The following is an 11,511-nucleotide window of genomic DNA, read 5'->3' on the forward strand; positions in this document are numbered from 1 at the left end:
TATATGAATGTTTTATATATTCAGAGGTGGGCAAAGTGGTCTCAAATCAATGTAGTTGTCCAAGAGATGACTTAAAATAGAACAAAAAAGCATTTGAGCAAACTGCTACTCAAGTGAGCGGTCTGGACGTGACCTCTGATTTATAATTTGAAGTTGATTTCATTGAAAAGATCATAAAAAATAGACAAATATTTGAAAAAAAAACACATTGGAGCATTGCACGAAATACAAATAAAGTAAAGTTTAAATAATGCAATATTGTACACAACTTAGTACTATCCCCACCTCTGTGTAAATGACCCAAATATGATTATACTATCAAACACAGACCAATACGCTACATGTTTTATGCTCTTGTCCCACAGGCCGTCTTTGACTGTGTGGTGACGTCTCTAAAAAACGTCTTCAACATCTTAATCGTCTACAAACTCTTCATGTTCATCTTTGCTGTGATCGCTGTGCAGCTTTTCAAAGGAAAGTTTTTTTACTGCACAGACAGTTCGAAGGCTACAGAAAAGGACTGCCAGTAATTGATATTATCTTATTATTTATTATATTACCGTATTATGTTTTTTATTTTTCTCACAAACGTGTCTATGTGTTTTTTATCTTCAAGGGGTTACTACATTGACTATGGTAGAGATAAGAAGGAGGTGAAGGAGCGAAACTGGAGAAGGCATGATTTTCACTATGACAACGTGATCTCGGCTCTGCTCACACTCTTTACGGTTTCCACGGGAGAAGGATGGCCTCAGTGAGTCCAACAGCAGCTTTTCTCTTTTACCTTTGATACTAACATACAATAAAAGTCCCACCCTCTAAAAACATGCATGTGTTGGGTGAATTGTCATATTTGCCTTATCACTGGGGATGTCATGAAACTACTCCTACTACTCCTTTAGTATGTGACCAGCTTTATGAAATTAAACTCTCTGAATGATAAAGTAAAATTGATGTGACAGCCAGATGAAAATGTACTTGGTTTGCTTTTTTGGAGCCTAGATTGAGTAGAAATCACTAAGTTTTTCTTTTAAAATTGTCTTTATTATCTTTTTTTAGTTTTTACAACTATGTGATGACCTGTATTATCGTGTAATTGGTTATACCGGTAATATTGCTGTGTAAAGTTGTGTAAAAGCATTACATCTCTGCTCCTCCAGGGTGCTGCAACACTCAGTGGATGTGACAGAGGAAGACAGGGGTCCGAGTCACAGCAACAGAATGGAAATGTCCATCTTCTACGTCATCTACTTTGTTGTCTTTCCGTTCTTCTTTGTCAATATCTTTGTGGCTCTCATCATCATCACCTTCCAGGAGCAGGGGGACAAGATGATGGAGGAGTGTACTCTGGAAAAGAATGAGGTACAAATAAAGCACTGATTAGTTTGGACTTGCAAACAGTTAATGGAACATTATGCAGTTTTTATATTTAGAAATATCGTTGTCAATATCATTTTTTTTTTTGCTTGTCTCCATGAGATGTTATTGCTTTGCCATTAATGTTCCACGGTATAACTGTCGAAAGTACGAAATTAAGAAAGCACATTTTTCAAGTTTATTTTCAGCAAAAACCGAATCATTTAACAAATATAGAAAAGTTAATGTCTGGTGTAAAATAATTTAGTAATTGTAGTTAGTGACTTGAGACAAATTCCAGACAAATGTGACTCGATGAAAAATGAAAGGTCTACTATACTGTTGAATGCTTTCTCTTTTCTATAGAGAGCCTGTATTGACTTTGCCATCAGTGCCAAACCCCTGACCCGCTACATGCCCCAGAATCGTCACACTTTCCAGTACCGACTTTGGCATTTTGTGGTTTCTCCATCTTTTGAGTACACTGTACTGACCATGATCGCTCTCAACACTATTGTCCTGATGATGAAGGTAAACTATGACTGTAGTTTGTTTGGTTTACATTTTGTCTCATAAAAGCACAGTAACCTCTTCTCATGATCAGCTCGGAACACAATGTTAACACAGTGGGTTTTAAATAGCAGAGGAAGCATCTCTCCTAACGATCAACACACATGTGCAGGGACTAACATGTCTGAATCTGGTGTTTGCTTTCTCTGTTTTCCCCTTGAGCCTACATTTTTCCATCCTTCTCTCATCACCATAAGTTTCCAGTGGCCTTTTGCTCACCCGTTTGATCAGTCCGTCAGACGTTCACACAGGCGTAGTGACTCAGCCTGTATTAAATATTGATCTATAAAGTCTAGGGGCTGCTATTTAGCATGACCTCATTAACTGCAGCTGCCGCCCCCAGAGGGATGGCTCCGTTTATAGTGCCGTGGATGAAAGGTGTGCAGACTGAGGTGCTATTTATGGGTCTGGAGGAATCTTCCATCAAGCTGCAGACGCTGGAGTTTTCACAGTGCTGGATTACATCCGCAAGGAACCTGAGAGGAAAGGCCAATCTCTTCACCTGTACTGTTTAAAGGGCCTGTATCTGATTTTGAACTGTTACCACTCTCATCCACAACGCCGTATTGTTCTTATTAAACAAAATGCCTTTTAATGTATGGGCAATATTATTATTCAGTCAAATTTTTAGGATATATTGTATGGAGTAAAAATCATATGCTGAACTAGAGCAGATAACAGTTTGGTACAAGTCAATAAACCTGTTATGTTTTGTTTTTCAGTATTACTCGGCTCCACCGGCGTATGAGGCCGTTCTGAAGCACCTGAACACTGCCTTCACTGTGCTCTTTTCTGTGGAGTGTGTGCTCAAGATTTTGGCCTTTGGTTTTCTGGTGAGACACAGAAATTCCTCCAAATACACAGTTTTCTCTGAGTGTTGAAATGGCTAAACGTGTGCCGTGCTTGAACAGAACTACTTCAAAGATACTTGGAACATCTTTGACTTTATTACCGTCCTTGGCAGCATCGCAGAGATCATCATAGACTTTCAGGTAAAACTATCTTTAACCTTAAACATCCACATCTTATGCCAGGTGCATTAATGGAGTAATGATAAAACTCCAGACTCCACTCTTTTATATTTTCAACAATTATTAATTTGTTCTTCTCAGTGTAAAGCATTTCATGGGCTCAGAAAAAAAAGAATAATAAATTTAACTTTAAACTTAACCATAATATCCCACCCTTGACAGCTTTATAAGACTAATGGATTTTTATTTTTACATTGTTTGGATTTTCCCAGTTTGAGGATTCGCTCAACATGAGTTTCCTGAAGTTGTTTCGCGCGGCTCGTCTCATCAAATTGTTGAGGCAGGGCTACACCATTCGTATTCTGCTCTGGACTTTTGTGCAGTCCTTCAAGGCTCTGCCCTATGTGTGTCTGCTCATTGCCATGCTCTTCTTCATCTATGCTATTATTGGGATGCAGGTGAGAGTGACACGTACCACTGAGGGGAGGTGTTGGTCATGCTTTTCAACAAAGCTTCGTCACAATAAAGTGATTTTGTGTTATGAGCAGGTGTTTGGGAACATAAAATTAAATGAAAAGACCCATATTAACCGGCACAACAATTTTAAGACTTTCTCCGGTGCTCTGATGCTGCTCTTCAGGTAAGAAACAGAAATCTGAATGCTTTTAGGATTCAGCTAAACTTTAATATTCAACATTACCATCAACATATTGGATTGATGCCTTAAATTAATTAAATGTGTAATAACATTGTGTGTGCAGGAGTGCTACAGGGGAGTCCTGGCAGGAGATCATGTTGTCTTGTCTCTCTGGTCAGCAGTGTGAGGTGGATACCTCTCTGGCTCCAGCGGACCACCTGGATAGAAGCTGTGGCTCTGACTTTGCATATTTCTATTTTGTCTCCTTCATCTTCTTCAGTTCCTTTTTGGTATGAAAAACACTACAAACCATAATGCTATTATTAATCATACCATAATGAGCCAATGTTATGTGTTGTACAGATGCTGAACTTATTTGTGGCAGTAATCATGGATAACTTTGAGTATCTCACAAGAGACTCCTCCATCCTGGGCCCTCATCATCTGGATGAGTTTGTTCGCATTTGGGGAGAGTATGATCGAGCTGCCTGGTCAGTGTCCTAAAGTATTTGAAAATGTCCATAATTAACATGTATCACTGTGAAATACACACAAAAGAATGATGATGATTTGATTTGTTATTAAGTTTATTAAATGTTTTTGTTAATGCCAAAGCATTAACTTATCAGTCCTTTTTATCCAACTAATGAAACTTTGTTATCCATAACAACAACAAAAACATGTGTTTTTCTGTGTTTGACTGAAATGGCAGAGGTCATCAATACCCATATTTAAAAGTTGTTGGGGGGATGGACAGAGAATTCATTATATTTCACACTAAACATACACTACAACCAAGTAGTGTATGTGCAGAAAACTAAAACCATGTATGCTCTTTCCAGTGGAAGGATCCACTATAAGGAGATGTACAAAGTTGTACGCACTATCTCGCCTCCTCTGGGCTTTGGAAAGAACTGCCCCCACAGGGTGGCATGCAAGGTTTGGTTCCCCCAAATGCAACCAAAAGCCCTCCTCTTCCCTTTTTATTCATGTGGGGTTCTTCCTGATCTTGTCCTTGTCTTTGGCTTCATGTACCTCACTGCCCTGTTTGATCCTGGGGTCTGTTAGTCAGACCAGGCCTTCAAAGAATGAAGACTCTCAGGGTTGCATAAATACATATTCCACACTGAATCATAAACAGGCCCAGGTCCAGACCAATCCGATTCAAAGGGGCTGACGCTTTTAATGAGGCTGTGCAATACACCCTCTCGCTCCCCTATACACCCAGGCCTGCAGATATGACACAATAAAAGTCGAATTTTGGTTTATTTCTTTACTAAGAATGGGTGAGTTACTTTTACTTTCATGATTTTATGGAATTGATCCTTTCACATTAGTCATACAAGAGCAAATGTACTATTTCCAAATTTACACAAAGAGTCTATCAATTCTTTGCTTCTATCGGTCAAGGATTTTTTCATTCCTGATTTCTATGCCGTGTTCAAAGCATAGAAAGAATACTGCCTGTTTTAACCCTTCTCTCTCCTCTCTTCATTGAAATAAATAACCTCTTTTTACCTCCCCTGCCCTGTGTGGTCCCTGTCATACCCTTCCTCTTCAATATTCCCCTTTGAACTATGGCACTCTTCCCCTCCCTTCTCTTCTCCATATTCTCATCTTCATGCCTCGGTGGCTCCCCCAGTGGCCGTATTCATCACACTGACATGTATGAGATGTTGACCAACATGTTGCCACCTCTAGGCCTGGGCAAGAAATGCCCCTCCAAGGTGGCATATAAGGTAGACCTGATGAGCAGCTCACACATTAAACTTGAAAGGAGCTTATAGGTCCTCATTCTGCAGTTTTGCTGGTGGAAACAGTATATGTTTCAGTATTTACAAGCGCTTCAGCAGTGGTTTGCCTCGTCTTGCTTTGCATTTTGGCACAAAATTAAGGCGTCACTTCTCAAAAAAGAGGTCATTAAACCTCTACATGTTCAAAACTGTGTTCAGTACTTCACTCTTTGCATGTGCCTCCATGGTTTATTTCATCAATGTTCTGTTTGTGAGTTTGTCAGCCTGCAAGGGTGTTCCATCATCGCATATGATTGCAATTCTCTTTCTGCTCAATGGGCTTTGTGAGTTTTTCTTATTATTTGGACTTGATATGTGTCTATAAATGAATATGTCTTGACATGGAATTAGACCCAATACTTCGATCATGATGAAGATTTATTTTGCCATTTCCCAATAACAAAATCCATTTTGTTTTTGCAGAGATTAGTCCTGATGAACATGCCTGTGGATGATGACATGGCAGTTCACTTCACTTCCACACTCATGGCTCTCATCCGCACTGCATTGGAGATCAAGATTGCCAGAGGCAAGACACATCAAAGTCATTATTTTTAGGCAAAAACCAGGCCGTGCTCATACTCTGGTGTCCTTTGTTTTGAATTTGTAGGAGGTGAGGATCGAAACCAAATGGACCTGGACCTCCAGAAAGAGATTGGTGTAATCTGGCCTCATTTATCTCAGAAAACAGTAGACTTACTTGTTCCAATTCACAAAGGTGACTGCTCATCCATCAGTGGCTTTAAAAAAAAATTGGAAAACACAAATTAAGCTGCTCTTGTCATTTCTAGCAAGTGACATGACAATCGGAAAGATCTATGCTGCCATGATGATTATGGACTTCTACAAGCAAAACAAAGCCAAGAAGCTCCGGCAGCAGCTGGAGGAGCAGGTACACTTGTTATTTATTCATTATTTCCTGTAAATGTTCTGTCTGGAGTATTTCCTCACCTTCTCTTCTTTGTGTCTATAGAAACATGCTCCGATGTTCCAGCGCATGGATGCCTCCTCTCTGCCTCAAGAAATCCTATGCAACGCCAGGTCCTTGTCATTCATGCATCATAGCGCAGGATCTGCTCTGTAAATATGATTGTTATGTACAATACAGTTAAATGTGTTGAACAGGGAGAACTTGTCTGAGCCTCTTGTTTTCCCACAGTACCAGAGGAGGTTTTGTAGCTCTCAGTCCAATCTCTCCACAAGAAATGTTCCTTCAGCCACTCTCTTGCTCCAGAGAGTTGAAGAAAGAGGAAGAGGAGGATGAATACCACTCCCCTTACCCCCCATATCCAGGCCTGCAGTATCAGCACCATCACCACTTACACACACTGGTGATCTTCTTTCCAACTAGAGCTGATTGTTGAAAAGCAACTGTTAGTTAAAGTATGTTTCCTTGTCATTTGTTTTTATCCGTAGGTTCCTGATATAGTAGAATACAACAAAGCAATGCAACAGGCTAAACAAGAGCCAGAAGGTTTGAAATCACCTCAGCGCACATCCTCCATCAGAGCGTCATCCATGCCAAGACTGGCTGTGGAGGTAAGACCAGAGGATGTCATGTAGATATTCTATGTTTCTAAAATTGTGTTTTTCTGTTTAGCCTGGGATGTCTGTGGACAGCAAGGTGATGAAGCGTTCCTTTTCCACTATTGGTGATCAGTGTGTGAATGATCTATGGCAAGAACAACATTCTCTGGAGAGAATTAGTCCTGACAGCACATACAAGCCACGCCAAAGAAGTTACAGAGGTTTGCAACACAAACACTGACCCTCTCCTCATTTTGTTAACTTATCTTAATCTCAACTGTGTTTAGGCCCAAGAATCAACCACAAAGAAGCCATGAGTAATGAAAGGGGCCGGTCTAGGGAGCGGCGACATCTACTGTCCCCTGATGTTTCTCGATGCAACTCTGAAGAGCGTAGCCGGGACCCTTCCAGTGAGGGTCCACCATCTCGCTCACCGAGTGAGGGGCGAACCAGCTCCATACAAAAACAGGTAGAAAATGTTTCTTTAAATATAACAAAGTTAAATGTTGTAAGCTTACCTATGTTCTATGTAGGTAAACCCCTCTGGCAGTCCGGCCCACTCCACCTCAGAGTCCAGTACTCCTCGAAATCGACGACAGCTGCCCCAGACTCCATCTCGCCCACGGCCTTATATCAACTACTCCCCTCTGGTGTGTCGGCCCACACCTTCCCCTGCACCAGCACCCACCTCTGAGGGACCCAGCCAGCCTCAGGATACCCTCACAGACGCCTCCGCACAGAAAGAGTCGTTAGCATTGGGGCCATGCAGGGACCATGTTTCAGGACCAAGTCAACCTTCTTCTCACCGCTACATCTCAGAGCCGTATCTCCCACTTCACCCGGACCTAATCAGGGGTGAGACAGCGGAGGGACATGGCACACTCATATTTGGGACTGCAGCAGCTTCCAGCCTGGGTGGGCCCAATGCTATAAGCTCAGCTCCACAGCTCAGACACTCGTGGCAGGTCCCAAATGGGCATTTCAGAAAGCCCTTGGGACAGGCTGGACCAGCCAGTGCAACTGAGCTGCTCAGTGACACGGATGAGGATGACCGCTGCTAAACCTCTGAGAGGGGTAAGAGGCATGAAGCACTCGGCAGCCTTCGGTGTGGACTTCCCTTTGGCTCTGAGAAGGATTCACAGTAGCATCATAGGGTCAAATGCCTCTGACCTAGTCTGCATACTGGTGTCTGTCTGCCACAGGTCACTGTGGGCATACAGTAAATGTGCATTCATCCATGGAGCCCTTAAGAAAAAAACATATCCAAATATGACTACATAAGATCCATGAGCTCAATGTAGAAAATCCCCTTGCCACAAAATATGGTGAGATGATGATCCAAGGTGTCATGAAGTCTGACTGGAGTGCATTTGTGGATAGGGGTAGCATGTGAAAATGTATTTTGATGAATGTAGTGGAGGTCCTGGTCTTGTCTGGGTAACTTTAGATTCTCTTTGTAAGTCTTGTAAATAGACAATGAAGTAGCAATGAAGATCATTTGGCCATATTTTCTGGGTTAAACCAGTACTAGCAATTACAAGCATTTCCTGTTTACAAATAAACATGGCTTATGGGCATTAAACTACTGTACTCAGAGTATGCTAAATTTATAGAATAAACATATTGGTTATTAGTTTTAGATGCCACATCAAACTCTAAAGTAATTAAAACAACTACAGTGTCACATTAGTGATGTGAAAAGAAGAGTGTGTGATTCCTGATGTTAGCTGTGATGTGATGTGCATCCAGAAAAATAGAACGTTAAAACTCATTCAATATAGAAGTACAGGTCTGGCAGAGAAAGGTGTGGAACATCTCTGCTAGACCTGGTAGGATGATCACTAGTTATTTCTCTATTATTAATGTCAGTGTCACCTGATTAAAGCCATTTTGGTCCTGTACTCTCCAGGTGGTGTTGCCTTTTCACAAGTGGTCATCTTCAATGATGACAATAACTTTTCCTTTAAATATGTGATGCAAATTAATTTAAACATAACAGACGCGAATGAAAGTGCAAAGATGCTATGTATTTGACTCAGAGTATTTTCTCCACTTGGGGATCATCATCTTTATTTCAGATATGAAAGGAAAGTGTGTGCTAGCTTACTGAATGTCTAGTACAAGTACTATTACTTTATGATCAGATATAGAAAGAAAGAACCCATTGAACATTTAAGTGTTCGCTTTGGTTTATATCTTGTTTTTTTGTAATGATGTAATTTGTATTAATTTTAAGTAATTTTTGTTCCAAGATTTTCATGTTCCTGCTTTGTCAGCAAGACATTTGAAGAGATGTATCAAGAGATGTCTTATCATTTAATGAGATTATTGTTTGAATATGACTTAGTGTCCAATGGCCCACAGCATAGTGCCATTCTCTTTATGCTGCCTACATTTGGCCAAAGAGGTTAAAGCCCAAGATTTAATTTTCTTCAAAGTATACGTTTTTGCTAAATAAAGATTCGAATCTGTGTCCGTGACAGAATCATGTTTACATACTGTACTATGGACTTTGTTGAAACAATAATTAAAGATCAGTCTTTTGTGTTTGGAGTATTGTTGTCGAAACGTTTATTTTCATCACTTATATATCAACAGTTGATAAAGGTTCCTTGTATTTAATTGAATCATGTGACCCATAGTAGGGGCACGTCTTTCCTATGAACTTGTTTGAGGTCGTCTCTTGGTGAATAGGATTTTGCTCACATCTCCAATATTAACCTTGACTTTGACTGTTCTCACGGTGCTCTAATGCTGTCTGAATGTGTCAGCTTTGTGAAACAGTTTACATGAACGTGTTAAGCGTCTCTATGAGGGAAAGTTTACTCTCCTTCTGAAGCTTAGTGGTGTTTGAAAGTCCTTGTCTCTCATCTCATTTCTTTACCGGGTTTATGTCCACGCTGGGACAATAATTATATAATTATGGGACAAATGGCCACCAGGAGGAGATTAGCAGATTACTTGAATTATGATCAGTCATGAAGAATATATGTGTGTCAGAGGCAGAGCTGTATTTGTCCGTACAATGTTGTCTACAGCCTGGAGGACAAATTTGTGCCATAAACGTGGGGTAGCCAGGGTGTGGGTTATAATTTCCCATTTACCGTCAGTAACGACACCCAGTGCACCTCAGGCAGTAACCTCTGCGCCTCTGATTCTTGTCACATTCCTCAACTGGGCTTCAGATTTGACAGAAGAACGGTAGAAGTCTTGTTTGGCAAATTAAAAGCTTTACAGTCACATCACCTCTGTTGTCTCTAGTGGAAACCTCTCAAATAAGACAGACACTCAAATGACTGCAATTGATGGTTTGTGCCACCTTTTTTTTTTCAACCCAAAATATCTGCGTGTTGTCTGGCCCGTGCAGACAGGGGGCTGCTGTTGGTCACGTGCTGCTGCTAATGTTGGAGGAGTGAGTGAAGTGAACAGTGAAGTGAACAGTGAAGTGAACCACAGTGGACACAAACGGCCCAGAGAACTGAACCATGCAGGGCTCTACTTTGGTCTTCCTCTTCTGTGTAAGTTTATTTTCTTTTTTATCTCTTGGGCAGGTATAAGAAACTAAAATGACTAGATCTGTGCAAATAGTTGTCGACACTGACTGATTGTTTAATATTTACAAACATTACTGAATAAATAGTGAATATTTTCTTACCTAGTCGCACCTTTATTCTGTTAGTGGGGTTTGGGGACGCACATTAACTAAATTGCTTTATTTGATTAATTGGTTGCTTTATCAAATGTCAATTATCTGTGTTTTTTTCAGTAATAATCATGAACATTAAAAATGAAAACATACAATGAAATCACTTAATTATAGGTATGTGTACTGTAGATGACATAATTATCATGTCTCAGATAAAATATGTAGTGGCATAAAAATTCCCAAAAGTCTACCATTTATTATAATATTTCCATTGAATTTTGTTCTTGTCACAGACCTTTTAAATATTGGGTTGTGATTAAGTGCATAACTTTATTTTATTTTTGCAAAGGTTTGTCAAGTCAAGAGATGCTATTCTAAAAGTATTTGTTTTTTATGTTGAACGCTCTCCATGTGAATCTCAGAAGAGAGTTTGTAACTGTTGGAGGGAACTTGTTGTTTTTTTGCAATTACTTTGTCACAAGTGTCAAAATTGAAAGAGATGTGTAATTCCATTGTTTGAAAATTAATTATGAATGCACTTTTTCATTGTTTAGGGCACTTTTCACCAGTTGGCCTTCACATCAGAAGAGCACAAAGCAGCAGAGAGCCACTATGAGGACGCTTCTGGCATGAACATGGTATGAGCCAGATAAACTCAACCACCTTATTTTAAACTGTTTTCAATAAACATTTTGGACATTGGTTTCCCTGTGAATTTGTCAATTGCATTAACTTTGATTCATGCGATTGAGGTGAAGGAGACATAGACAAAGACAGAACTGAAATGTTTGCTTATTGATTAATTATTGTGTTTGTTCCCAGGTTATCGAGGATATAACTCAGTCAACAGTTGGATCTACCAATGAAAGCGCCTCAGGCAATTCACATCAAGTCAGTGCTTCTGAGCAAATATTATTAGGATCTGATGAAGACCAGACAAATCACATGGAATTCAATAGAGACTGTGGTAAAATCCTTGAATTGAATCATAAAGAAAAAACATCAAGTTCC

The 11,511-nt window shown here is 40.1% G+C and overlaps 1 protein-coding gene and 1 long non-coding RNA gene across 2 annotated transcripts in view; both read left to right on the forward strand.

Moving 5' to 3' along the window:
- cacna1ea (calcium channel, voltage-dependent, R type, alpha 1E subunit a) overlaps nt 1–8,889 on the forward strand; it is a 64,650-nt gene extending 55,761 nt beyond the window's left edge. Inside the window, exons 29-48 of the mRNA XM_072438207.1 lie at nt 366–526; nt 617–754; nt 1,161–1,362; nt 1,723–1,887; nt 2,649–2,759; nt 2,838–2,918; nt 3,170–3,355; nt 3,446–3,537; nt 3,659–3,824; nt 3,898–4,025; nt 5,177–5,273; nt 5,751–5,856; nt 5,938–6,045; nt 6,119–6,219; nt 6,301–6,407; nt 6,487–6,658; nt 6,744–6,866; nt 6,928–7,075; nt 7,142–7,323; nt 7,388–8,889. Of these exons, the coding sequence (XP_072294308.1) occupies nt 366–526; nt 617–754; nt 1,161–1,362; nt 1,723–1,887; nt 2,649–2,759; nt 2,838–2,918; nt 3,170–3,355; nt 3,446–3,537; nt 3,659–3,824; nt 3,898–4,025; nt 5,177–5,273; nt 5,751–5,856; nt 5,938–6,045; nt 6,119–6,219; nt 6,301–6,407; nt 6,487–6,658; nt 6,744–6,866; nt 6,928–7,075; nt 7,142–7,323; nt 7,388–7,915 (3,102 nt within the window). The 3' untranslated portion in view covers nt 7,916–8,889. The remainder of the gene's footprint in view (nt 1–365; nt 527–616; nt 755–1,160; nt 1,363–1,722; nt 1,888–2,648; nt 2,760–2,837; nt 2,919–3,169; nt 3,356–3,445; nt 3,538–3,658; nt 3,825–3,897; nt 4,026–5,176; nt 5,274–5,750; nt 5,857–5,937; nt 6,046–6,118; nt 6,220–6,300; nt 6,408–6,486; nt 6,659–6,743; nt 6,867–6,927; nt 7,076–7,141; nt 7,324–7,387) is intronic.
- A 214-nt stretch (nt 8,890–9,103) lies between these two features.
- LOC140353591 (uncharacterized) lies at nt 9,104–11,434 on the forward strand. Its single transcript, XR_011925927.1, has 3 exons — nt 9,104–10,372; nt 11,055–11,138; nt 11,323–11,434. It is a non-coding gene; the product is annotated as an uncharacterized lncRNA (long non-coding RNA).
- The last annotated feature ends 77 nt before the right edge of the window (nt 11,435–11,511 follow it).

This window comes from Eucyclogobius newberryi, unplaced genomic scaffold (genome assembly GCF_026437365.1).
Source record: "Eucyclogobius newberryi isolate DKJ021-1_F unplaced genomic scaffold, fEucNew1.0.hap1 SCAF_9, whole genome shotgun sequence".
Lineage (NCBI taxonomy): Eukaryota > Metazoa > Chordata > Actinopteri > Gobiiformes > Gobiidae > Eucyclogobius > Eucyclogobius newberryi.